Source organism: Megalops cyprinoides, chromosome 13 (assembly GCF_013368585.1).
Source record: "Megalops cyprinoides isolate fMegCyp1 chromosome 13, fMegCyp1.pri, whole genome shotgun sequence".
Lineage (NCBI taxonomy): Eukaryota > Metazoa > Chordata > Actinopteri > Elopiformes > Megalopidae > Megalops > Megalops cyprinoides.
In genome coordinates this window covers 7,907,260-7,931,233 of record NC_050595.1, presented here as the reverse complement: position 1 = coordinate 7,931,233, position 23,974 = coordinate 7,907,260, and the positions used below count along the sequence as shown (strand labels likewise).

The 23,974-nt window shown below is 44.8% G+C and overlaps 1 protein-coding gene across 2 annotated transcripts; it reads left to right on the top strand.

Annotated features, from left to right (window-relative positions):
• The first annotated feature begins 7,991 nt into the window (after positions 1-7,991).
• btbd10b (BTB (POZ) domain containing 10b) lies at positions 7,992-22,195 on the top strand. Of its 2 annotated transcripts, XM_036544369.1 has the most exons (9): positions 7,992-8,161; positions 9,165-9,312; positions 15,432-15,628; positions 17,121-17,433; positions 17,846-17,948; positions 19,792-19,912; positions 20,244-20,441; positions 20,743-20,853; positions 21,556-22,195. In XM_036544369.1, the coding sequence occupies exons 2-9, from the start codon at positions 9,212-9,214 to the stop codon at positions 21,879-21,881; spliced, it is 1,470 nt and encodes a 489-aa protein (XP_036400262.1). In that variant the 5' UTR covers positions 7,992-8,161; positions 9,165-9,211; the 3' UTR covers positions 21,882-22,195. The 2 variants fall into 2 exon arrangements, with proteins under 2 accessions (XP_036400262.1, XP_036400261.1); XM_036544368.1 differs by lacking the exons at positions 7,992-8,161; positions 9,165-9,312 and adding an exon at positions 10,949-11,451.
• The last annotated feature ends 1,779 nt before the right edge of the window (positions 22,196-23,974 follow it).

The following is a 23,974-nucleotide window of genomic DNA, read 5'->3' as shown; positions in this document are numbered from 1 at the left end:
TTCCTGAGTTGCCCAGAGCTGAGCTCAAAACTGGCCGGGTCACCTGCCAACAACAATGACCTAGAGACTGCAGAAGGGGAACAAAGTTGGATCAGGGGATGTCTGGAGTAGCACCCATCCTCCACAGATTGCACACCTTACTGTGGTGCAACATGTGCCGCGTAGTTCAAAAAACAACCATGTATGTGCAAGTGTATTAGAAGATTGTATTCATCTTTCTTCAAAAACAGGGCTGCATAAGGGATGGGGAAGTATAAAAAAAATAAATAAATAGTGCAGCAGTCTGAAAGTAAAACATGAAGAAAAATTACACAGCCCTGTTGTCAGTGCATTTGTCAGTGCTCTCTGCCCCACAAGCAATATCATCAAATAAAACTATTGTTTCTGGTCTCCCTGCTCAGCTCTTTCATCCTCCTATCTGCCGAGCCTGTTGTGCTGCCGTGGCGGTCGTGGAGGCTATGAAGCGCCGCATATTAATTTGTATCTTCTGTCAGGCGTGAAAGCGCTGGAGCGCTCCAGAATGCCCGAGCCGCTACCTGTTCCCTGCTTCAGCACCTGACATGAAAGCCCTCAGCCGGTAACCAACGGCAAAAGTTACCTCAGCCAACACATGAGCCCTGAAATAGACTTTGACACGCTTAACTTGTCATATTAAACATAGATGAGTTTGTCATGTCTGAGCAGAGAGGGTCTCGAATGGCCTCAGAATTGTAATGAATTGGGACGAGGCCTGTGATACAGTAAGTGGCACTGCAGACATCAGGCAGGCCCTTAATGCACTCCTCTGTTTAATACACGGAGGACCCAGTCTAGCCCAGATATGCTATCCAGTCTGCGGTACTTTCCTGAGGGTCTCAGTAATCCTCCAGTCGCTGGACTGAAATCTCAGCTGAGTCAAAGGAAGTGGAGCTATGCAGCTCCAAACTATTTTGGTAAGAACAATATTGTTCCTGCTCCCTCATGCATGAATCAAGGCAAAGCGCTCCGAGGACGTGCCGTCATCTCGATATGCGCACAGCGTGCTCCTGTTTTCCTTTCTTGTCACTTTCGTCATGGAAGGTTCTGGGATATTTTGCCTCCCATATGATTTCCCCCAATTGTTCATGCCCTGCAGAACCAAATGTTTGCTTGGATCCCAACACGGAGCAGAAACATGGAGTGTACCCAAGCCTAACAAGGATCTGCTTTCCAAAGTGTTGACTCTGGTACTTCTGTGCAGATGGTGCAATAATCCAGATTTGCTGTTTTCCCGTGTGTGTTTGTTGGGTGTTATCTGGACAGTCCATACCCACTAAAGTTTGCAGTGGCTTCTACATATCAACATATCGATACAGGACTCCAGAGTGGCTCAGCCGATGAGGCACTTCTCTTGAGTTCAGGCAAAGCCCCACGGCCCGGGTTTGATCCTCATTGTGCCATCAGTAAATGTACCCATACCGGTTGAAAAAAAATGGCTTGTGTGTAGGTCAGTTTTCTGTTTTCTGAGTTTTCTCATCTCACTAATCTCAGACAGTAGCTGTATGTCAGCATTTCAGATTTGTCAGAATCCTCATTTGTCAGAACCCATGTACAGCTGCAGAGGTTTGTCACGACAAGACAAGCCTATGGTGCAATTGCCAATTCCAAAACAGGGTTGCTTTACATTACATTACAGAACGCTGTTGCCACTTAGCAGATGCTTTAATCCAGAGTGAATGGCAATTTTTTAATCCATTTATACAGCTGGATATTTACGGAGGAAATTATGAGTTAAGTATCTTGCCCAAGGGTACAACAGCAGTGCCCCAGCAGGGAATCGAACCAGCAACCTGTTGGTTATGAGCCCTGCTCCTTACCACTGCACCACATAAAGGGGAAAAAACATATCGTTATCAATATCTATCAACAGACACTGTAAATCTGGTGGTACAATATCATCTCATGCACCTGAAGAGTGAAAGCTTGCTTTTATGGTTTATGTAACAGTAAGCATCAATAGAAGAAATTAATACATCTTAGTCATGACCCAGACATGCATATATCTAATGTGAAGCAGTAATGATACTCACTGGAAGGAACAGCAGCTTCCTTCAGTACCTGATGATGTGTGGACACAGTTAAGGTTGTCTGTACACCACACAGAAGATTGCCCATGGCAGCTGTGCTGCATACTCCAAACAGTGTTTGCACCCCAGAGGAATGAGTCCCAAGTGAGTGACATAATGCAAAGTGTTGCGTTGAAGTGATGATGTCATGCTGCAGTCAATTGCAGCAATGCATTTGAAGGAGTGTGTCTGTAGGTTCAGGGCACAGAGAGAAGGGTAGGCCTTGACCGGGGTGAGCAATGTTTTATCTGCTGTGGTGGAAAATGGCTGCATTGGCACGGTATTCAAGTATGCTTGATTTGTAGATGCAAAACAAAGTTTTGTTATAGCAGGGAAAATATTGCATGTAGTTAAAATTGATATTATACATTATTGTGGATGCTCTCAAACCCATCTTAAATTAATAGCCCACATTTCAGTTTGAAAATAGGGGGTGATTTTGTTGTAAACTGCACATACAGTAAGTACATTTCCTTTGTGTGAACTGCTAAGAACTGCAAAATATTTAATTTGTCATGTGTGAGTTATGAATGTGAGTGAAACAGGTGTTCTCCCTACAATGAGCCTATATCAAAGTCTGGTACAATTAAAGAACCAAACTGATTGTCATGTTTTGCGCAGGGGCACATTTGCTTGTGTGGACTCCCATTCCCATGCACAGACCTCCTGTGCAAACAGTAACTATGTATGGGAATGGGACTCAAAACAAGCAAATGTGTCCCTGCTGGAAACCTTACAATCTGTTTGATTCCTTAACTATACCAGGTTATTACATAGGTTGCTTGAGGACATTGCAGGGGTTTGCGGTCATTTGTTTGAAGGGTGCTGTGAAATTGTGCATCATGTGTCTCATTGGTTTTGCCCTTGTAATGCCAGCAATACTTTAGCCTAAATTAACCACATACAGCTGCATACTGTATGTAATGTTTTTGTGTGGAAGGTTTATCCTGCAAGTAAAAATGTTAAAAAATGTCAGCTTGATTTTGGTGTTCGTTCGTTGGCATTGTGTTGTGCGGGTGAACAGTTTGCTAACAATTCTTCACCTTAATCCCTGTTGAATTCCACTTCACACCGTCACTGCGCCATACCGATGGTGAGATGGCTAACATTGGCCCAGCATGAGGTAATGAGGACTACAATTTTGGGGTTGAAAGGTCCCCCGCCCCCATGCTTCTATAAACTGCTCGGAATTGTACAGATGGGGTTTAGGATCTCAAGCAAAGGGCAAAGGGTGATTTATTTGGTGGGTGTCATCTAAACAGGCCATGCCCACTGAAGGTTGTGATGGTGTCACGTGAGAGGAGGAGCAGGTCAAAAGTGTTAACGTGGACTCATCCATTTATAAATCTCATAAATCTGGTATGTAAACATCTTTTACTGCTTTCTACTTGTGAGATTTTTTTCTCAGAATATCCGTAAATTACATTAAAATACACTTTAATGGCTCATAAATTCACAGGTGTAATATATAACACACTGGAGGGAAGTATATTTGGTATCAGCGAAATTGGCGGGAAATTTGACAACATCGTTAGCTGAAATATTTTTCTTCAGTTATGGATATAAATTCATTGTCATGTGTTCTGCATGTACTGTTGTTCCTGCGGCCTTTCTATATGCACTTTTGTACTCTTGCTTTGTATGTTTCTCGGGATAAGAGTGTCTGACAAATGGCAAATTGTAGTGTGAGGTAAATGTAAGCTTCCACCCTCTCTCTGGTCTTTTGTGCACCCCGCAGCCTCGAAGTCATTCATTTCCTCATGTAGCGTCTTGGACTGCCTGACACCTTCCGTCATGTTCTTTTTCCTCATGTGAGTGGCAGAAGGCATGCGTACTGCCCTGACAGAAACCCAAACCACACCATGAAGGAAGATCTATTGGCTGGAGCTGTTTGGTTCCTCTCTGAGGCTTCTTCCTTGTGTCATGACATAGCCATTCCTCATCCACATTTAGAAAACTTCTCTCATGGTTACCTAATGTGTCATCTTGGCCCCATAAAAGTAGGACAGGGTTGACCACCTCCCATGGATCATGTAAGATGCAGGTGGACCCAGCTGGAGAAGTTGCACCTGTCATCAGACAAAGAATGTTCGATCTGGACCGTATTGGACTGGACCGGATGCAACGGGTTTGTTTTATTACAACAGGTTGGATGGTGTTGAACAACTAAAGTCTGATGCATGTTCATGGTTCAGACTTTCAAGAATAGCTGTTAGGCTGTAATATTACTTGTCTTGAAGTTGTCACTGCACATAAATTATTGAAATTGGGAGGGGGTGTGTGTCTGCAGGGAGGGGGGTCCTTCTGAAATGCTTTTGGAGTTTTGTAATACTTATTCTAGACTGAACCTTTGATGATTTATGTAGTTTTTTTCTCTTCTTTTTTGGAGTGGTTTAAGGTAGTGTGCTTTAAATATAATATTTACCACGAATTTAAGAAAATGATTTCACCTAACAAACAGCCAAGGAATTAGTACCCATTCAAAATCTGTAAGACATGGCTTTTGCACCATAATTTTATAAAATGGTATGTGTGCACAAATTTTGCATCTATGGGTTTAAAACAGATTTATGATGTAAGCATCTTTGTCGTTTCCGTTTCTCCACTGTAACCAAAATGTGTCAGAACAAAGACTCTTTATAGCGTGAACGATGTCCTGAGTTCCCACCATCGGAGTGAAAGTAAAATTGATGGATTCCTGCTGTCTTTCCACTTGTAGCCTCCTCTGTGCTAGAAATACAGATAAAATAACTGTAACCTTACAACGCCCTCCAGAAGGGCAGAGGAGAGTGACGGAATCATTTAGCACGCCTCCACTGATTAACAATTGTCCCAGATGTGTGGATGCGGCTCTGACGTCATGGTCTGCACGAAACGTTGCCTGTGTTTTGTTACTCACTCGGACAATTACACAGCTTAATGTGTACGAGTGTAGATTGTTGTCGTTCTCCGGGGAAACGTGATCGCAGCCAAAGCTAGTTGTAAATCTCAGCAGATAGGGTGCATTGTCGCTTTGTATTTGCCAGTTACGCACTCAGGTCACCACTTCCCCTTGTATTTCATTCGCCAGCAATGACTAAAGCGCCTCGTTTGAAACGTTCAGTGATACTATGTTTAGATTGCTTAAGACAGTCGTTTTTTGTATTCTACATAAACACGGAAAGTTTAATCACAGTAGATAACCACTTTCAGGTCTCTTACTTTTGAAAGACGCCCATTTTCTCTCATATCTTATGCCATTTTGTCCTTAGCCTTTACTCTTTTCTAAAATATTAACTGTGATATTTAGGGCGGATTTTGGCACTCTCCACATTATACATGCTTAAACTGTAATTAATGTTCTCGCTGTTTTTTCTTATTTTGTAACAGGGTCAGGTTCAGTGTCGGGGAGATAGACTACGCAGAGCAATTAGCAGCCTGCTTTGCAAAGGTGCTGAAAGCTGAATTAGGCAGCGTTGGCGGTGCTGTCATGCGCATGTCGGTACTCATCAAGGCAAGGGGTGACATCAACACCAATAATGAAGGCGGCTCATCAATGCCCAGAGCAGCTATAAAAGGAACTTTGGGAGTGTTACGCTAATCTTAAGTGATAGGCTGATCTACAAACTGTGGTCATACTCCCGCGCGGTAAAAATCACACATCGCAACATCGCTAAGACAAGACTGCTAAGAAGTGGTAAGAAGAGTTCATCAACAGACTTTAAGTTCGTAAATTTCGATCTGGATACAGTTACCACTTGCTCTTTATTTTTGATATATTGTTACTGCATATCAATGCATTGTAGTAATTGCGTTTATGTTCATCAAACTATTATCTAAGTTTTAAGCTGCAAAACGTGCTGTATTCATGGTACTTAAAACATTCAAACCTAAATTTTTAAATAGTGTAGCGCTTTAAACAGAAATGAAGAATGCGCTTTAGAGAAATGGTAACTTATCTTTTTCTTTTTCAGTTGACAGGTTATCCAAATGTTTTCGATCAAGAACATGGACAAAATTATTTTTATATTTTTTCTATGTATTTTTTTCTATTCCTCTACATCTGAAGGAAAACCACTGGGGTAGGTTTATTTTATTATGACTTATAATTTATTGACGTTTCACTTCATAAATAGTGGTAATGTTAGGTGTTATATTGATAGTATTATAGTAGTATTATTGTATTTAAATGACGTTCTGGCGTAATTTCTTCTTCGAAAAAGCTTATTAAAGCTCTTTGAAGTTGTCTTAAATTAATCCTATAATGCCTAAAATGTATCTCTGTTGCGTTGAACAGAAAGAGGTCCGTAAGTGAGGTACAGTTGATGCACAACCTTGGGGAGCACAAGTACATACAGGAGAGACAAGATTGGCTTCAAACTAAGCTGAAGAACATCCACACAGCTGCGTTAAGAAATGCCGAGAGGGGAGAAAGAATTCGAGCTAGAAGGCTCCTTCCTGAAGATTTTCCCGAACTAGTAGAGCTGACCCCGAATGAAATCGAATACATATTGAACTTTCTGGAAAAGCTTCCGAACTCACGGCAAAATTGAATGTTCCCGTTTTAGAGGTCTTAAATTCCCACGGCAACGCATGTTGGGAATCCTCACCGCTGAAATGATGCCATGTCTTTTATTTTTATATTTTAAAATTGTAGTATTTATTCTGTTTGTGTAAGTTTTTAAGTTTGTTCATAGAAAGGTATGTATTCAGAAGCAAAGACATTTATATAACTGCAAAAGCACTTTATTTATTCCTGAATTGTGACGGATGACGGATATGACCATTTGATACTATTTATTTTAATCTATATTTAATCTATATCTTAAATCTTGATTTAAATCTATATCTCTATAATGTATTTTAATCTGTATTTATTTTGACACCAATATAATACAAATGCATTGGTAACGTAGGACCAACGTTTTTGTTTATAGGTACAAATAAAGTTGTTTGTGTTCGCCAAATTTGTAAGATAACCTGGTAAGGTTATAATGATGTAATACTACTGTCATTTTTTAATTTGTAAATGTGCCAATTTTTAAATTTGTAAATGTGCCACATTTGATATGTTTGTGCAGCATATATTTGGTACTATATATAGCACTACGTGGAAAATGGCATAAGTAAACATTTAAATTATCTTGGATGTATTTGTAATTGTTTATTTTACATTAATTATCATGGGGAACACAGACAGCTGTGGATATATTAAAATGAAACCCTGAGTCTTTTGTGCACTTTAACTTTGATGGTCAGCAGAATCAACTTTTTTTCACACCATTGATTCGAACATCGAACTTCTGAAAAGTTTTGGAACAATAAATCATTTAGCGCAAATTGAGCTGTGAGTCTTTGTTTGCGATGTACTTATTATATTTCAGACTAATGTAATCTAGAATTATGCAAAATGTTGCATACAAAAGATTTTAAAAATGTTCTATGCCCGCTATGTTTGATATTTTAATTCGCTGTGTTGAGTCTACATCACATCTTTTTGAGCTATTAAGTTTTGTTACAATCAGAATGGCCATCAAATCTATGTAAAAGATCACACAATCAACGATAAAAGCTGTTAACATGTCATCTGTTGACTCATTTAGACATTTTCTGATGCAATTCAGATTAAGCGTCTTTCTCTGGATTTGATACAACCAGAAACACCTGGCAAACTTCCACTCTTGTGTCATAACTGATATTGTCACTGATTATCCAGCCACATAAATGAGGAAGGCTACGCTCGCATTATTTCTTTATGGTTCTGCTACCGAATTACGATAGGCTCCTTAATACTGTTGTTATTATCACTGCACATTCGGTGCCAGGGACAGAAATTTTCACTAGAGACGATGCAGAACATAGAATCTCCAACTATAGACGATCTTTTGTCATTCTCGCGATATCATCGTCAATGTCTCGCGAGTAATTGTTAGGCCTGACTTGTCAGTTCTGTTGAAAGCAATGGGGATCCGTTTACGCCCTTAAAATCAAACGAAATGGAAGTATAATTTGGTATATTTTATTAGCCTATGGAATTTGAGTTAAGTTTAATTGTAGGTTTAAACTCTCCAGATACAAATATGCTCACACTCGAAGAGGTAAGCACTCGTATAGCTAGCTAGCACTATGACTGGTTAGTCAACGTTATAAGTTCGCTGTCGAGCTAATGCTAGCTAGCAAGCTCGCTAACATATTTTGATTCCTTGCTAGCTAGGCTAGCTTGTAGTTTCGTTGTATTTGTGTTTACGGCTGACTAGATAGACTGACTTGACTAGCTAGGTAACAAAATTGCCAGTTGTTGTATGCGACACTGTGTACTTACATATCGCGATGACGTTAATGGGAACCAGCTAGTAGCTCCTAGCCAATACACTAACGGTAGCGACCAGGATGTTTTGTTATTTTGTCGGTAATAGGTGGTTGGCCACTTTAATTATATTTAGTTGGTTACCTGGCTAGCTAAGTGTCTAGAATAACCGCTTGTGCCTGTGGGGACTTACAGCTTTCCAGCTAGGTCGATTATGTTTACATATTATGTACTTTGTTAGCTGCTGTTACAGTTACTAGCCAGCTAGTTAGCAAGCAAGCTACCAAGCCAAGTAAGGTCATTTTTAAGTTGACGGTACATAACGTTGGATACCTCATTGCAAAGATTCTGTAAAGACATTTTGAATGTTGTGTTATGGGTGACAGATATACACAGTTGGCTGTCTTACCACAATAATGTTTTGTGCTAGCTAGCTAGTGAAATGTTTTGAGATCTTCATGTCTTCACTTAAACGTACTTTGTCTTCAGTGGATAATTAACCACAAACCTATAAACCCTGTCAAGCTAACTAGCTTCCTCACTGCTTATTAAAATATAGATATTTAAAACCTATCAACAAAAACAGGTTACACCCGAGACTTTGGACAGCACAACAACGTGCTATAAGTGTTGTTTTAGGTTGCTTCATTGTAGGGAACAAACCAATATCCCTGTGATCAACATCAGGTATTGTATGTGTGGAGTCAAGGTCTACTCCCTCAAAACCAAAGCATACAATTTATCTTAGTGATTTTAAGGTTACGTTTTCACTCTTCTTTCCTCTGCTCTGTCAGGTCATGATGGCTGCAGTGTGAGCAGTGTAGATAACGGCACACATGTGATGGCAGCACGTCCACATTCATATGACAGCAACTCCAGCGACACAGAGAACTGGGAACGGAAGACGAGCAGCCGGCCTCGCAAACTCTGCAAGCACTCAAGGTGAGTGGCAGCTTCCTCCTTTGATCATGTTGCAGTGGGGAAACTGTTGGAAAGTGTCGGCGCTACAGACGCAGAGGGAAAATTGGCAGGTTAAAATCACACAGGATGAATGGAGCACACGGGTTCACGTGAGGACATCGGTTTAAAATATGAGGATAAATAAGGATGGTGATGCTGCATTTCAGGATTGTTGAGTTTGAGAATGTCTGCATTTTCTCTGTTGACAGTTACGCTGTTAGAAAATATCTTTGCTATTATCCTTGTAACATTTTCCAGTCGCCATTGCTTTTTTGCTGAATGCCAGATCATGTGCCGGTCTAGGGAACATAATGCTGGCTTTCCTTAACACCTCAAGCATGCTCTGACACCAATAGGATGGCATGCGTGGCATAATATTAATACCCACCAGAAATGCCAGGGTCTAGAAAATATGTATACTGTGTGGTTCTACATCTTTCCACCTCTGCCCCATCACCTTTTCACTTTAGTTACAAGTTAAAAGTAAACTAGTTACTTAGTTCGAGTAAAGTTCAGGTCAGCTTTCTGGTTGGTTAAGCTGCGCATGAATGCCACAAGGCTCTCTGGCGCTAAGGCTAGAAAGCGGTCCAAAGGGGTGTTCAGGTCTCGGGCTGCGGCAGCAGGCTTAAGGTGCACGTTGAACAGAGAGATCAAAGGAAGCGGAGCCAACATATTTGGCAGGGTGTAACACGCATCCCCCCCCCCCTGCTGTCGGTGCTTGGCTCCACAGACTCATCTTCGTCAGCCAGAGAAAACTCGCTGTCAGCGTCACTGCCCCACGGATCCTTGGGGCACACATTAAAGTCACCCCAGCCCATTTCACAGTTGCTCTCCGTGGATGTTTGTGAAACGTCATGGCTAAAAGATGATGCATTGTATGCAGTAAAAATAATAATGGTAGTATTAATAATAATTTACAACTGGGACGTCATATTCATTTGATACAGTTTATGAACTTTGCTCTCAGAGTTGGATTTCTACAGTTTGGTGGCAGACTGTCAACATTTGTGCATGGCCGGTAGAATGGAGATATGCCTTATTTCAGCGAGTTTTTTTAAACAAAACTTTGATATTTTTGATGTAATACATATGTTGATCATATACAATCAGAAAATGTATTTTAGCAAAGACTCTGAAAAAATATGTTAATAACTTGGGTATGTGTAATGAACAATGTTAAATGACCATGGAATCCCAACAGCACGTGTCTCAACCCGGCATGGGTTGCTTGTCCAGGTGTAAAGCGATCAGCATGCCTCATCGGACAGTCCTTGCCATTGTGGACTTGTTTAGCTACCTAGATAGTTAAAGCATCCCTTGAAAAGCTTGTCTGGCATATCCTTTTTGGTTACAGTGGCTCGCTAGCTACCTCACGTCTTTTTGAATCGGGACGGAATTAGTCCTGTTTCAGTCAACATTGCTTTTTGCTATGTCCAATGAGAGAGTGATAATCATGTTTTTTATTGCATGTGAATAGCTGGCTCTACCAGTGTGCATGAAGAGAAGCGGTGGTACAGATGTCTTTAGCATACGTTCCGAAGATAGATAGCTTTCTCTCGATCTTTTTGTCCCTCGCCCGTCGCTATTGACGGCGCTGATCGAATATCGTGGAGCCAGAAACACCGAGAGCATTTGGTTTGCTTTTCTCTCCGCAAACAATGCGCACTCAACTCTGATTGGTCCAGCGGGTTCACGTGGAACTTCCGGGCCAGTCACAAACGCGTGCGCATTGCATGCGGTGAGGAAAGCAACGAGCTCTACGTCAGCAGCTCCGCACTCTGTGCGTCTGTCTCCTGGATAAAAATGCGCCCAGCCATTCATTGCTACGGGTTTCCCTGCCTGAACTGAATGGCCCTTCCTGCGCCGCCTTCCTCCTTTATTTCCTTTCATATCTGACTACTGGCGAGATACCGCTCCAGCGATGGGACTCGAGGCCGTATAACGTTACACCGCAAAGATACCCGGAGTGCCCGAGATATGCTGAACTTTCAAAGTAATGCCCCAGGATGCTAAGCCGACGGGCAAAGCTTCATTGTTCGGAGGAGCGCAAGTGTTCTGCGCTCCCATTCCCCAGCTCGTCCGGTGTTGCTTTGTCTTTAACTTGTCGTGCGAGGCGGACGGGTAGGTGTTCTTTGTGTTTGTCTGTTCCACATCGGAGTGGTTTAATTCGCCGCTGCTTTTCGTTTCCAGGCTGTCACACGAGGACATTGTCGTTTTATCTACATGTGCGAATAATTTTAATGCGAAAGTTAAATAAATTTTAAGCGTGCAAGTGCTATTTTACGAGGAATTAATTCCGTGCTCCGGGAGGCAGTGTCTTGTATCGGCAATATAGATTCGATACAGTTGAATATTAACCTGAGCGTTGCTCTTATTTTCCTCACTGTTTAACGTCAGAACAATGGTGTCAGCACTATGAATTATTGATGAGACCTTTTCCTCTAAGCACTGGGATTTATTGCTGCACCTGTCATTGGAATTTGTGTGCACTTTCATTGGTTTTCAATTTGCATGTGAAAAAAGGTCATTTTAATTTTTTTTTTTATCTATGCATGCAAAAATGGAATGACACAAGGCTATGTAGTTCACATGAATATAAACCAGAAGCAGCCTGCTTAGAGAGAGAGTGTGTGTGTGGTGTGTGTGTGTGTGTGTGGTGTGTGTGGTGTGTGGTGTGTGTGGTGTGTGTGTGTGTGTGTGGTGTATATGTGGTGTATATGTGGTGTGTGTGTGGTGTGTGTGTGTGTGTGTGTGTGTGTGTGGTGTGTGTGTGGTGTCTGTGTGTGTGGTGTATATGTGGTGTGTATGTGGTGGGTGTGTGTGTGTGTATGTGGTGTGTGTGTGGTGTGTGTATGTGGTGTGTATGTGGTGTGTGTGTGGTGTGTGTGTGGTGTGTGTGTGGTGTGTATGTGGTGTGTGTGTGGTGTGTGTGTGGTGTGTGTATGTGGTGTGTGTGTGGTGTGTGTATGTGGTGTGTGTGTGTGGTGTGTATGTGGTGTGTGTGTGGTGTGTATGTGGTGTGTGTGTGTGGTGTGTATGTGGTGTGTGTGTGTGGTGTGTGTGTGGTGTGTATGTGGTGTGTATGTGGTGTGTGTGGTGTGTGTGTGTGTGTGTGTGCGCGTGTGTGTGTGTGTGAGAACACGCGCGCCTGTATGTGTGAGTGTGTGACAGCGTGGGACTGTGTGTGGTGGAACGTGGCCGCGCCGCCCACAGTGACGGCGTCGGCGTGAGCGCGGGGCTCCTCCCGGGCTGCGTGTCCTCGCGTGGCTCTGTCCCCTTCCGTGCCGAGCCTCGGAGAGCGCGGCGGCACACCGGGCATGCAGAGACACGGCCAGCTCCCGGCCAAGTTCACAGCGCAGACACGGCAGCCTGTGTGCAGCGCCTCAAAATGTCAGCCTGTCATAATTCTGAACATTTCCTTTCAAGATTATGTAAAAAAAATGTATATAAAATATATATAAAGAACAGTTTATGTATAGAATCTCAAACAAATTAATCTTGACAAATGTGTCATTGACACAACATACACAAATTAACACAATTCAAGAATGATGCTTTGCGGTCTAACCCTCTTTCATGCAATAGCATGATTTTAGAGAACAACGGCCTGCCTGATACCCACCCGCTTTTAAACTATGGCAAGACCTGATTAGATGCTGATGGAGGTCAGTTAATTTAATGATTGACCAAAGGTCTGCAGTATACAGCCACATTTCATGTTGATTGAAATTATTTACAAATGAAAGTCTTCACTCGGACACAGTCGTTAACTGATGCTGTTACATGGAATGAAATGAGCTGAATGCAAAACAAAAAACTACCAGTAAGCACACATTTGCATTCATACAGTTGCAGAGCAGTGAGTTTGTGTCCTGGACGATTTTATTGTCACAGGTAGGTGTTAGACATCACAAAACCTGTTTCCTGTGAAGATGAACTTGGCTACATTTTTTACACAGCACAGCATTCTCCCTACTGTAAATGTATTTTCGGACAGAAATTTCTTCCCTGTGCAGGCTTGTTCAAATGCAAATGTATTTTTTAACACAAATGTCATGTGTTGGGTGCTTCAGCTGCAAATGCATTTTTGAAGAGAAATGCCTTTCTCGGGCAGGATTTGACAAGTGCAAATGTATTTTGTTTTGAGCACAATCCTTATTGTTATGCAGGGTGCTTTAAACCCGAATGTATTTTTGAACAATGTCAAGATTTCCCACAAGTGACAGTCCTGTCACACCCTTGGGCCCGTCGCTGTCCTATTTGCCTTGTCGCAGGTGGGGTGTCCAGGATGCTGCCGGGATAGTGTGTCTGAGAGAGAAACGGCTCGCCTTAGGAAGGTTCCGGCTCCGTCCGCGCTGTCTGCCGAGGGTCGGATTGCGGCAGACGAGGGGCTTGAGTTTCACGGCTGCAGCGAAGAGGGCTGTGACCTGAGGGCTGAAATGGCACCTGGGGGGGAGGGGGAGGGTCCATGATGCTGAGCCGCACGCTTACCTCGCCTGACTCTGCTCGTTGGCGCCTGTTCATTTCCTCCACAAAGTGCTGACGGGTGGCATTAACAAACTGCATGAGGGGGTAAAAAAGACTGTCTCAGGGAGAGATTATGTAAAAGCAGCGCTTGCGACTTTGGCTTTATGGAGACATTTATCTGCTTGGTTATTTCTACAAAACTGCTAAGATGGCCGCTTTCCAAAGAGCGCCGCGTTTTTCCTGCCCGCCGTGGAGTGCGTGTGCAGCAGGCGTTACCTGGCCCTAATTGATGTGCATGTAATCAGGGAGAGTCGCTGTGCAGGGCGGTGCAGTAACGAAGCGTAGCGGGAGAGGCAGGGGGTCCTGCATGGAGCAGGGTACACTGTGCCCCGAACGCGGGCAGGCACCACCCCACCCCTCTCATTAACGCCTAGTCAACCGTTTCCAGAACATGACTGACCATTAGTTCAGTCAACAGAGCGAATGGGGAGAAGAATAAAAAAAATGTTCCAGACCGCTCTGTGCAGAATTTTCAAATGAAATGACCCCGTAAAAACACAATTAAGAGCCTGAGGTTTCCGCGGGCCTGCGCTGGAACTTTGATTTACTCTAATTGCGAATTAGGGGCCGGCGGTTAGGTCTCCACGCCATCAATAACCCCGACAGCGGAGGGTGAACGCGGTGCTGTGACCGCAGGCAGATCGCTCCGGGAAGAGAAGGGGCGGGGCGTCACCCCCGAGGCGGGGGGCAGGACAGTAAGGGCAGTCATTTATGGCTGACTGTCCTGGGTCGGCACAGAAACGCACCTGGCCTTGCTGCATGCCACGCTGGCCTCGCCAAGGACACTTAACCATCGCGTCGCGTCTCATAATCGCCCCCTGCCGAAGAGGGAGGTGCCGTCCATTAACAAAAAAGTACAGGTTACACTGTCATTGGCCAAGGTTTCAGAACGAGATGGAAGTGTTTCAGGTGTCATATTCATATGTGTGTGGGGGGTGGCAGGTTGGCCCTGATGCCTCTATTAGCACTATGTTGACGCCGTCTTCGTTTTAGGGACATGCTACTTTTGAAAAAGAAGGCCAGCGCTGAGCGTGTGCTAGGGTATGAGGTGAGAGACCAGGCATCTGTACCAAAAGGAGGACTTACTGGAATGAGTGTGGAGACAGTTTCTATTTTTTGGCGTGTGTTTACCAGGATCAGCTTGCTTCCTCTCACTTGAATGTATTATTTATCACATCTTCCTTTCCTCCTAAAAATATCCATTTCGATTATAGATGATCTCTGCATTTGTTTTTGAACATATAAATTCGTTCAGGCCTTACATAAATCCACCGGGTTGTTTCTTTTCAAAAAAAATCTTGCCTAATGGATTTTTTACTCATATTTCCAGCCATAGACCGTAAGAGATGGCTTTTTATTGGTATTCTTTAAGCTCCACTCAGCAACAGTATGAATAATTTGTTTGCAGGAGGGGGGGTCAGCCAAGTTGACTGCAGGCACGCCACTCCTCAGGGCTCTGCTGCAGGGATGCAGGCGAGCGATCCTCTTACGGTCCCGAACGGTACTGATCGATTTCTCCGCCCCCCACCCCTCCTCCCCGTGTCTGTGTGTCTGCGCCTCTCGCCCCGTCCCAGCGCCCAGTCGCGAGCCTCTCGACCGGAGGTGGACCCGGTGAAGATGAGCCTGCATGGTGCCAGCGGAGGCTTCGACCGCTCCCGAGACCGCCGCCGCTCCAGCGACCGCTCCCGCGACTCCTCCCACGAGCGGGGCGAGAGCCAGCTAACGCCCTGCATCAGGAACGTCACCTCGCCCACCCGCCAGCACCACAGCGGTGAGTGTGAGCGTCCCTGCACCACACGTACCTGCCGTCCACGCGCTGCGTTCTGCCCGGGGGGCGAGCCTACACACGCAGCTCGTGTCTGGAGGACAGTGTGTGACATGCCCTGGCCCCCAGCTTAAGCACAGCCGTGCAAAGGCCGCTGATTACGAAGCTAACTGACACACTTTATATATAGGACCAAATGCATGGGAAACGCTTTACGCAGAAACACATTACATCATATTTTTAAGTAGCAACTCTTATTTGTCATGTGCATGTGGTGTAAGTACAAATTGGAATGTCTGTCCTGCTAGCTTAAGTTTTATTATCAGAAAAAGTAGGCTAAATACAGTGTTCCAAATGCAAAACATGTTCACAGATAACTTGCTAAACAAAAGTAGTACAGAGCACTTCAAGAGTCTGAGATTTCCATCCAAAAAAATAACTGTATGGACTGTGCAGCTGTCTACAGAAAAAACTGCGTGGTGTACTTTTCCTGTTCCTCGTTTGCCAGGTGAAATAGGAGTCGTAATTGTTGGATGAGGATGCGTTAGATAGTGTTGCAATGCAGATATCTATAAACTTCTGTAGGTCATATCATCAAATAGTCATACCTGTCAATTCATTAACATAGCTATTTTTGACAAGGGTCAGTTTTTTTCACGCCAGGACGTCTTCTCAGAAATGTATTCTAACATACCATACACATTTCTGTTGGAATGGGGACAGTGATGTCTTACTGTCACATTCTGCTGTAAAGGAAGTCTTGGATTTTCTGTGTTAGATACTGTAACCACAGGACTTCAGTTCATTTAACAGACCAAGACTACAAAAAATGTCAAGTTAGGAGGTTTGGAAATAGCTCGATGATGAAATAGACAGTCACTCTATTTTACCGGTACTTCGACCTACTTGGAACAGAAGTTCAGAAAGTGAAAACTCAGGTTTAGCCATTCTGGTTCTTTGATTAATGGCAGGGTGTGTACGGATGCTGGCTGTGTGGAAAGGTGTCAGACTCGGGATGGGGATTAGCAGGGGTGTGCCTCACAGCGAGCCTGTGATGTGATTGGTTTAATCCCCAGTTTAAGCAGAAATCACTCCTCAATAGCAGAGGTGTTTAAAGTGTGACTGAACTTCAGAGGCTTGTCTTTGTACGTGACGGGGCTGTGATCCATGCTCTTTGTATCTGAGAGCAGCTCAGGTGCACTGACTTGAACCGAACAATAGGAGAATAATAATGACAATACAGCACTGCTCTGTTATTCCTTCAGCTCATTTGTTGGTTTGGGTCTGAGCTGTGGAGGATTCCTCTAGAGGTGATGGATGCCACTGCTTTACTCACTTCTGTCACCCTCTGCCAGCTTGCCGGCGGGCGCCCTGCTGTGTGGCACCAAACGGCAAAGATGAAAACGCATAGCTGTCCGCCGTGGTCTTTCATTTCATCACGAGTTGCTCAGACTCTGCTTGGCGTTCTCTCTCCTGTCTCCCCTGCGCCCCCCCCCAGACCGCGAGCGGGACCCCAGCTCCTCATCGCGGCCCACCAGCCCCCGTCCCCAGCGGGTGTCGCCCAACGGCTCCAGCAGCAGCGGCGTGATGAGCAGCCGCAACAGCAGCCTGTCCAGCAGCGAGGGCACCTGCAAGAGCCTGGGCCCGGGCCTGGGGCTGGCCCCCGGGGAGATGGTCTTCGTCTACGACACCCCCAAGGAGGGCGCCCGCAGCGTGCGCACCTCCGAGAGGGTCACCCTCATCGTGGACAACACGCGCTTCGTGGTGGACCCCTCCATCTTCACGGCACAGCCCAACACCATGCTGGGCAGGTACGAGAAGTGACGAGTCAGAATGATAATGCAGAAATCTGTGGTTACGTCTGCATGTGTCAGTCTGTCTGCATTTGTGTGTGTGTGTGTGTGCGCGTGCATGTCTGTGTCTGTATGTGTGTATATATCCCTACAAATTTATTGTTACCCCTTATGATGATGATTAAGTATGGATCTAATTAAACAGAATATTTGTAAAAAAAAAAAAAAAAAACACAACATTGCTCTGTGCAAGGTTAAAGTAACTTAAAGTAAACTTAAAGTAACTATTTTTGAAGCATGAGGAATGATCTGTACAACTTTTCCTGTTATGTCATTCATCAGGAATGTGAATAAATACAGTAGGCTCTGTATGTGTAGCTAAGTATATGTGAGTGATTAATTGATTAAAAGGTTGTCGGTTTTCTTGCAGAATGTTTGGCTCTGGAAGGGAGCACAATTTTACTCGACCCAACGAGAAGGGAGAGTTTGAGGTGGCAGAAGGAATCAGCTCTACGGTTTTCAGAGCCATTCTGGTAAGGAAGCCCTCTATTTCACATGTATTAAGATCACTTATTCTTCATGACCTCTAATTCATGCATCCATTTGGGTTTTCGCTGTTTGCTAACAGTGTTGCTTTTATCCGCAATCACTTAGTTCCTTGTGTAGTGGTGTAATGTTTCTTGATTTGGGGAACAAATCTGAGGCAGTGTTTGCCCTTTTTGTCACTTAAGTCATTACATTATATCAGCCTGAAATAAAAATGTTGTGGCTGTGACAGCATGTCATTTTATTTAGAATTTCTTTAAGGAAAAGTCATTGGAGATAACAGAATCAAGGCCTTTCTGCAGGGTTCATGCAGGGTTCTAGGTTTCTGTATGCATGTATCAGAGTGTCAGTGAGCCATGGGATTGAATGTCATTTCTAGGGAATAGTGGACGTTGCCACACATTCGTAGGGCTGTAACTTCGGGCATTATCACCTGACTGGCAGGTTCTTTTCTATCACATCTGGATACAGAACCTCCAAGGATTTTTATCTGTTCTAGACTTGACTGTTGTGGAGATCTGAACTGATGTCTTCAACAGTCAGGATTGTTGGAATATTGGATCTTTGAGGCTTTTGCTGATGAGATCACAGCTAGTTTGTCAGTTCTGAGATGGTATGCTGTTATACAGTTTTGCATTGTCTTACAATCAGAGGAAAGTGCTAGGATTAATTGTCATTGAAAGTTGTATTCCAAAATGCCTTTAGCACCCGTATCAGATGTGTGCTGATTAGACGCATGGGCACAAGTAGAGTAAACGGTCACCAGTGTTAACGTGTGCTGCTTGTTTATTAGTTGAACGTTACGAAACTCCTCTGTAATGAGTCATTTGCATTTCCACGAACCGAAAATGTGTGAGTACCTGATCTGAGTGCTCAGCTAAGGGTGAATCGTACATTTAGGTCGTCATTAATTTGTACATATTGGCCACGGATCCCTAATTCATGAATCTTCCATTAAATCGCATTGCAGTAAAAACAGACTAACAGCCTGTTTGCGTCCGGGCTGAGATTTCGCGATATTGCGTTTCCACCTCTCCATCTGCACGGCGTCTCTGCTGCGTGTGAAATTAGGGGAATACTCTGCGGATTATCCGCACCGCGTTACGTAAGGCGGACCCACTGTGGGGTGCTATTAATACCACACAATATGCCGCGCCTTTCATTTCTGCCTCGATACGTGCCAGCGTGACGCAGGAATGCTCCCCCGACGCACAGCGAGCGCAACAACAAGGTACCGGTCTTCCTTCCACCGCGTCTGTTTGTGCGCGTCGGTTCCTTTGCTTCCCCGCACGGCGTCTGTGACGGGGATTTTCCGAGAGCCGCCGCTGCCGGGAGCGTGCCAGGCCTCTGAGGAAGGGACCGGTAGCTGCACATCTGTGTTTGTGCCGAGGCGCGAAAGAGGTGTAGATCGGTATTGTTAAACGCGTGTCTGGTTGTGCCCCAGCTTGGGGGAGTCATGGCGACTGAGCTGCTCTGAAACAGGTTAAAGCTGCAAATGTGAGAGGAGGAGGAGGAGGAGGAGGAAGAGGTGGAGGATGGTGGGGTTGGAAAGTGCAGCAAGCGTCAGGAGGCCCCCTCTGCCTTCACAACAGGAGAGCCACTTCAGATGGAATCTCTTGAATACAAATGTCTGCCCTCCCTTAAACACTCGAACCATCTCCACATTTCAGCAGCTCAGTGCGCTGAGGGGCGGGGTGGGTTAGGGCGGGGGGAGAGGGGGGGGCTCACTGGCAGTGACTCCAGCTGCTTTCCGGGGGGGGGACGGTTTCAGTGTGACGCGGTCTCTGTAATGGCCGCCGCCTCGTTCTCTGTTTGCCTCTTCACTGGCAGGATTACTACAAATCTGGGATAATCCGCTGCCCTGATGGAATCTCCATTCCAGAGCTGAGGGAGGCGTGCGACTATCTGTGCATCTCCTTCGACTACAGCACCATCAAGTGCAGGGACCTCAGTGAGTACATGCCCCCTCGATCCCTTTTCCTGTCTAGCCAGGTGAGGGTAGTGTTCATTTTTAGAGTTGTGTTTATATGTTTTTATATCTTATATCTCAGAGTATATCTTAGATCTGTAAAATCACGTTCAGCGATGGTTAATGTTTTAGTCAGAGTCAGACTTCAGTGTTTTTAAAGGGGCCCATCAGTCGTAGTGGCTTTTCATAATCTAGTCCGCTGTCTCTGCCATTTTAAACGTGTGCACCGTTGAGCGATTGCGTGGCCATCACATACAGCTGACCATAGTCTAGGCCCTCCCTAACCTCCCTCCCCGCCTCCTCCCCCCCCCAGGCGCACTCATGCACGAGCTCTCCAACGACGGGGCGCGCCGACAGTTCGAGTTCTACCTGGAGGAGATGATCCTGCCGCTGATGGTGGCCAGCGCGCAGAGCGGGGAGCGCGAGTGCCACATCGTGGTGCTGACGGACGACGACGTGGTGGACTGGGACGAGGAGTACCCGCCGCAGATGGGCGAGGAGTATTCGCAAAGTGAGGGCCCCCCATCTCCCTCCGCAGCTTAGCGTTAGCTTCTAATATTGTTGACTCCTTACGTAGCTTTTTGCTTGTGTTGTACTCTGCCAAATGAATAAATGTAAATGTGAATGTAAATGTTATTGGACTGTTAAGTCACCTCTGTAGAGGAAATCTGTATGTTTTACCCAGTGCTTAGGTATGCTTTTAGCAGTTGAGGTTATAATACGGATGCATTAAGCACGTGAACTAATGAGTCATTTATTTGATGTTCGTGTTTAAAACTTTTGTGTAATTACTTTTCTCTCTTTTATTGTAGTTATTTACAGTACAAAATTGTACCGTTTCTTCAAGTACATAGAAAATCGAGATGTTGCCAAATCGGTTTTAAAGGAAAGAGGTCTGAAGAAAATCAGATTAGGCATTGAAGGTAAGAGGCATGAGCAATACAAAGCACACCATTTTAACTACCAGATGTTTTGATAAAATGCACCATTTTGGAAAAAAAGTTGAATGTATGTATTTTAACAGTTATTTTAGCTGAATTTTTTGGACATTTTACTGTTATCGTGTATTGCGAATGGGTAAGCGTTGGTACCTTCTGCACTAGAAAATCATAATGGTGAAAATCGCACTCTTTGTCTTTTATCAGAATCATTATTACATCTTTACATTATTTCATACGTAACAAAAGCAACGTGGTACATTAGAAGGTACTGTAGCTTAAAAAACGGCAGTTTTCTGTAATAAAATGGTAGCGAGAAAGTAGACTGTGACCAGCAGGAAATACATTTTCAGCCAATTTGATCCACTGGCTGCAAAGATATCATTCCCCTCAAAATCATATTTAACACAGAACCCTTCAGCAACTGCCTTAGTGCTAAGGTGCTGAGGTAATAATGTTACCATTACATTATGTGTTATTCCTGCCCTTCAGTGCTGTGCAGCAGTGGTGCAAGTGAGTCAGTTCAGCTGTTTAAAGTTAAGCAGCCTGGCAGACTACAGCTAATGTGTTTGTGTAAATCCAATACAGGCATGTACTGTTTGATTGAATACTGTCCCAAGACTTGTCATCTGTTTCTGTTGTTTGCAAAATGATTATTCGCAATCGCCTCTCTGTCGCCCCCTGCAGGTTACCCCACGTACAAAGAGAAGGTGAAGAAGCGCCCGGGCGGGCGTCCCGAGGTCATCTACAACTACGTGCAGCGGCCTTTCATCCGCATGTCCTGGGAAAAGGAGGAGGGCAAGAGCCGGCACGTGGACTTCCAGTGCGTCAAGAGCAAGTCCATCACCAACCTGGCGGCGGCGGCCGCGGACATTCCTCAGGACCAGCTGGTGGTCATGCACCCGGGGCCCCAGGTGGACGAGCTGGACATCCTCCCCAACCACCCGCCTCCCGGCCACAGCTACAACGGCAACAACGAGCCAGACGCCGACGCCCCCTCGCCTGCCATCTGAGACCAGGACACGCCTACTTTCCCAAACCCCACCCCCTTTCTCCCCCTCCCATTTGCCCTCCCCCCTCACAGCATGCTGCAGCCAGGAGCGAGAGTGGCACCTTGACCACACTGCCTTGGCCCCTCCTCCACAGCCTTAGAGCCTCAAGGACCTGGTCTACTGTAACGGCCCCGAAGAGGGACGCAGGACACTCGCGAGCGGCCGATTCGTCGTCCTCTCTTCGCTTTCTTGTGTTTTTTGTTTAGTTTGTTTTTTTTACTTAACCAAAGGAAATTTTTATTTTTTATCAGGTACACAAAAAGGAATTTAGGAAACCCGCTTCTTTTGAAATTGGGCGTGTTATTATTATAATTAGTATTAATGGTTATGATGATGATGATGATGATAATGATTATTATATTGTTTGTTGTTCCTCATTTGATGAGTTTGGGCTGTTGCACACTGTGGTGCCACTGTGTTGTTGAGTGTTTTTTTTTTTACAGTTTGCATTCACTTTTTTGAGCAGTACTCTGCTTCCTCCCTGTGGCTGGCGCGTGGGGGTGACCCGGAGCGCGGCCCAGGGGAGCAAGGTGCTTGGGGAGCCTCACTGTGACGCCTGTCTCCAGAGAGGAGCCTCTCTTACGTTATCACCGCACGTTCTCATTACTGAATGAAAACTGCCCCCTGCCCCCCCAGACGCCGCCAGCCTGGCCCGTTTGTTGGATACCGCGTTCTCTGGCCAGGGCGTTGTTCAGCTGGAGTGCATATAGCTCCTCCAGTCTGGACCCTCTTTTTTTTTTTTTTTTTGTTCAAAGCTTGAGAACCATTATTTTAATAAAGACTTTGAAATCACATGCGTGTTTTGCGTTTCACTTGTACAAGATGATTTTAACTTGAATGGAGGCACCTATGTTCTGTTGCGCTGGAAGTCGCTCTGGGTAAGAGCATCTGCTAAATGCATGTAATGTAGTGTAACATAATCGCTATGTTTATTCCATTGACAATATCTGAACATGGAGCAAGTGGATGTATATCAGTTTTATCTTACTTTCTGCTCTGTGGGAAAAACGTGTCCCAGCACCTGATCAACAAGTTATTTTAGGTTCTCCCTGTGCTCAAAAAGTGATGAAACCACTAAACTAAATGCGATTAATACCGTAATGCTAGTGCCTAAAACAGATGTCAGCTTGAAACTTCAGACCACGGAAGTGTCATCAGAAGGTGTCTTCTGACTTGCACTTGGAACCGGGCCAGGAGGGCGGATGGGAGACGTGACCCAACAACTCGATCTTTCATTTTGTGCGGCCGCCGGCTCGCAGCTCCAGTTGGGACACCCGGCACGTGGCGGTGCTCCGGCTTCTCTTTTTACCGCTGCGGTAATGACAGTCCTGGCAGGTGATGCAGAGTGAGCGCCTGGGTGACTTCACCCAGAAGAGTAGCAGCGGTGCGCTTCACCGCAGACAGCGAGTCACGCGTGCACCACACGGGGGGGGGGTGGGGGCTGTGACCGGTCTCCTAGCAACCTCCACAAAGAAACTCATCTCTGTCTCGCTGCAGCTATGTCTCTCCAGAGATTCGGGGGATGATTGGAAAAACGGGGGAAATCGGATAAAAAGGTTTTCATGTTCAGTCAAAGTGAGATCTTCTTTTCATGACCTTGTTTTTTTCCCCTTCCCTAAATTGTACATCTGAGGACACTGCAGATTCCTTGACCACATTCACACACACAAGGATTTAATGAGGAGCTATTCAGACTGAAGCCCATCTGTCTGCCATTTTGGAGGAAGCATCCTCAAATGAACTTGGCCAAGTGCCTCCCCAGTGAAGTAATGGCAATTACAGTATTAAACCACTAGAGGGTGAAAAAGCCAGCAGAGTGGCTGCAATCACTGAATGTGGTCTGTTCTGTTGTTTATCTGCCAATTATTTTCCCCATTTCTAGTAACATCTAAAACACCCTAGATAAGGGCATCAAAATGAAAAATAATCATTACAAATAATATTGTGCTGTAATCTTTAAAAGGCTTCTTAATTTAAATCTGTTTTATTTTATGTAAAAAAAATATATATATATTTTATAATTACTGCAAAGCCTACCACTATATCAATAGGCT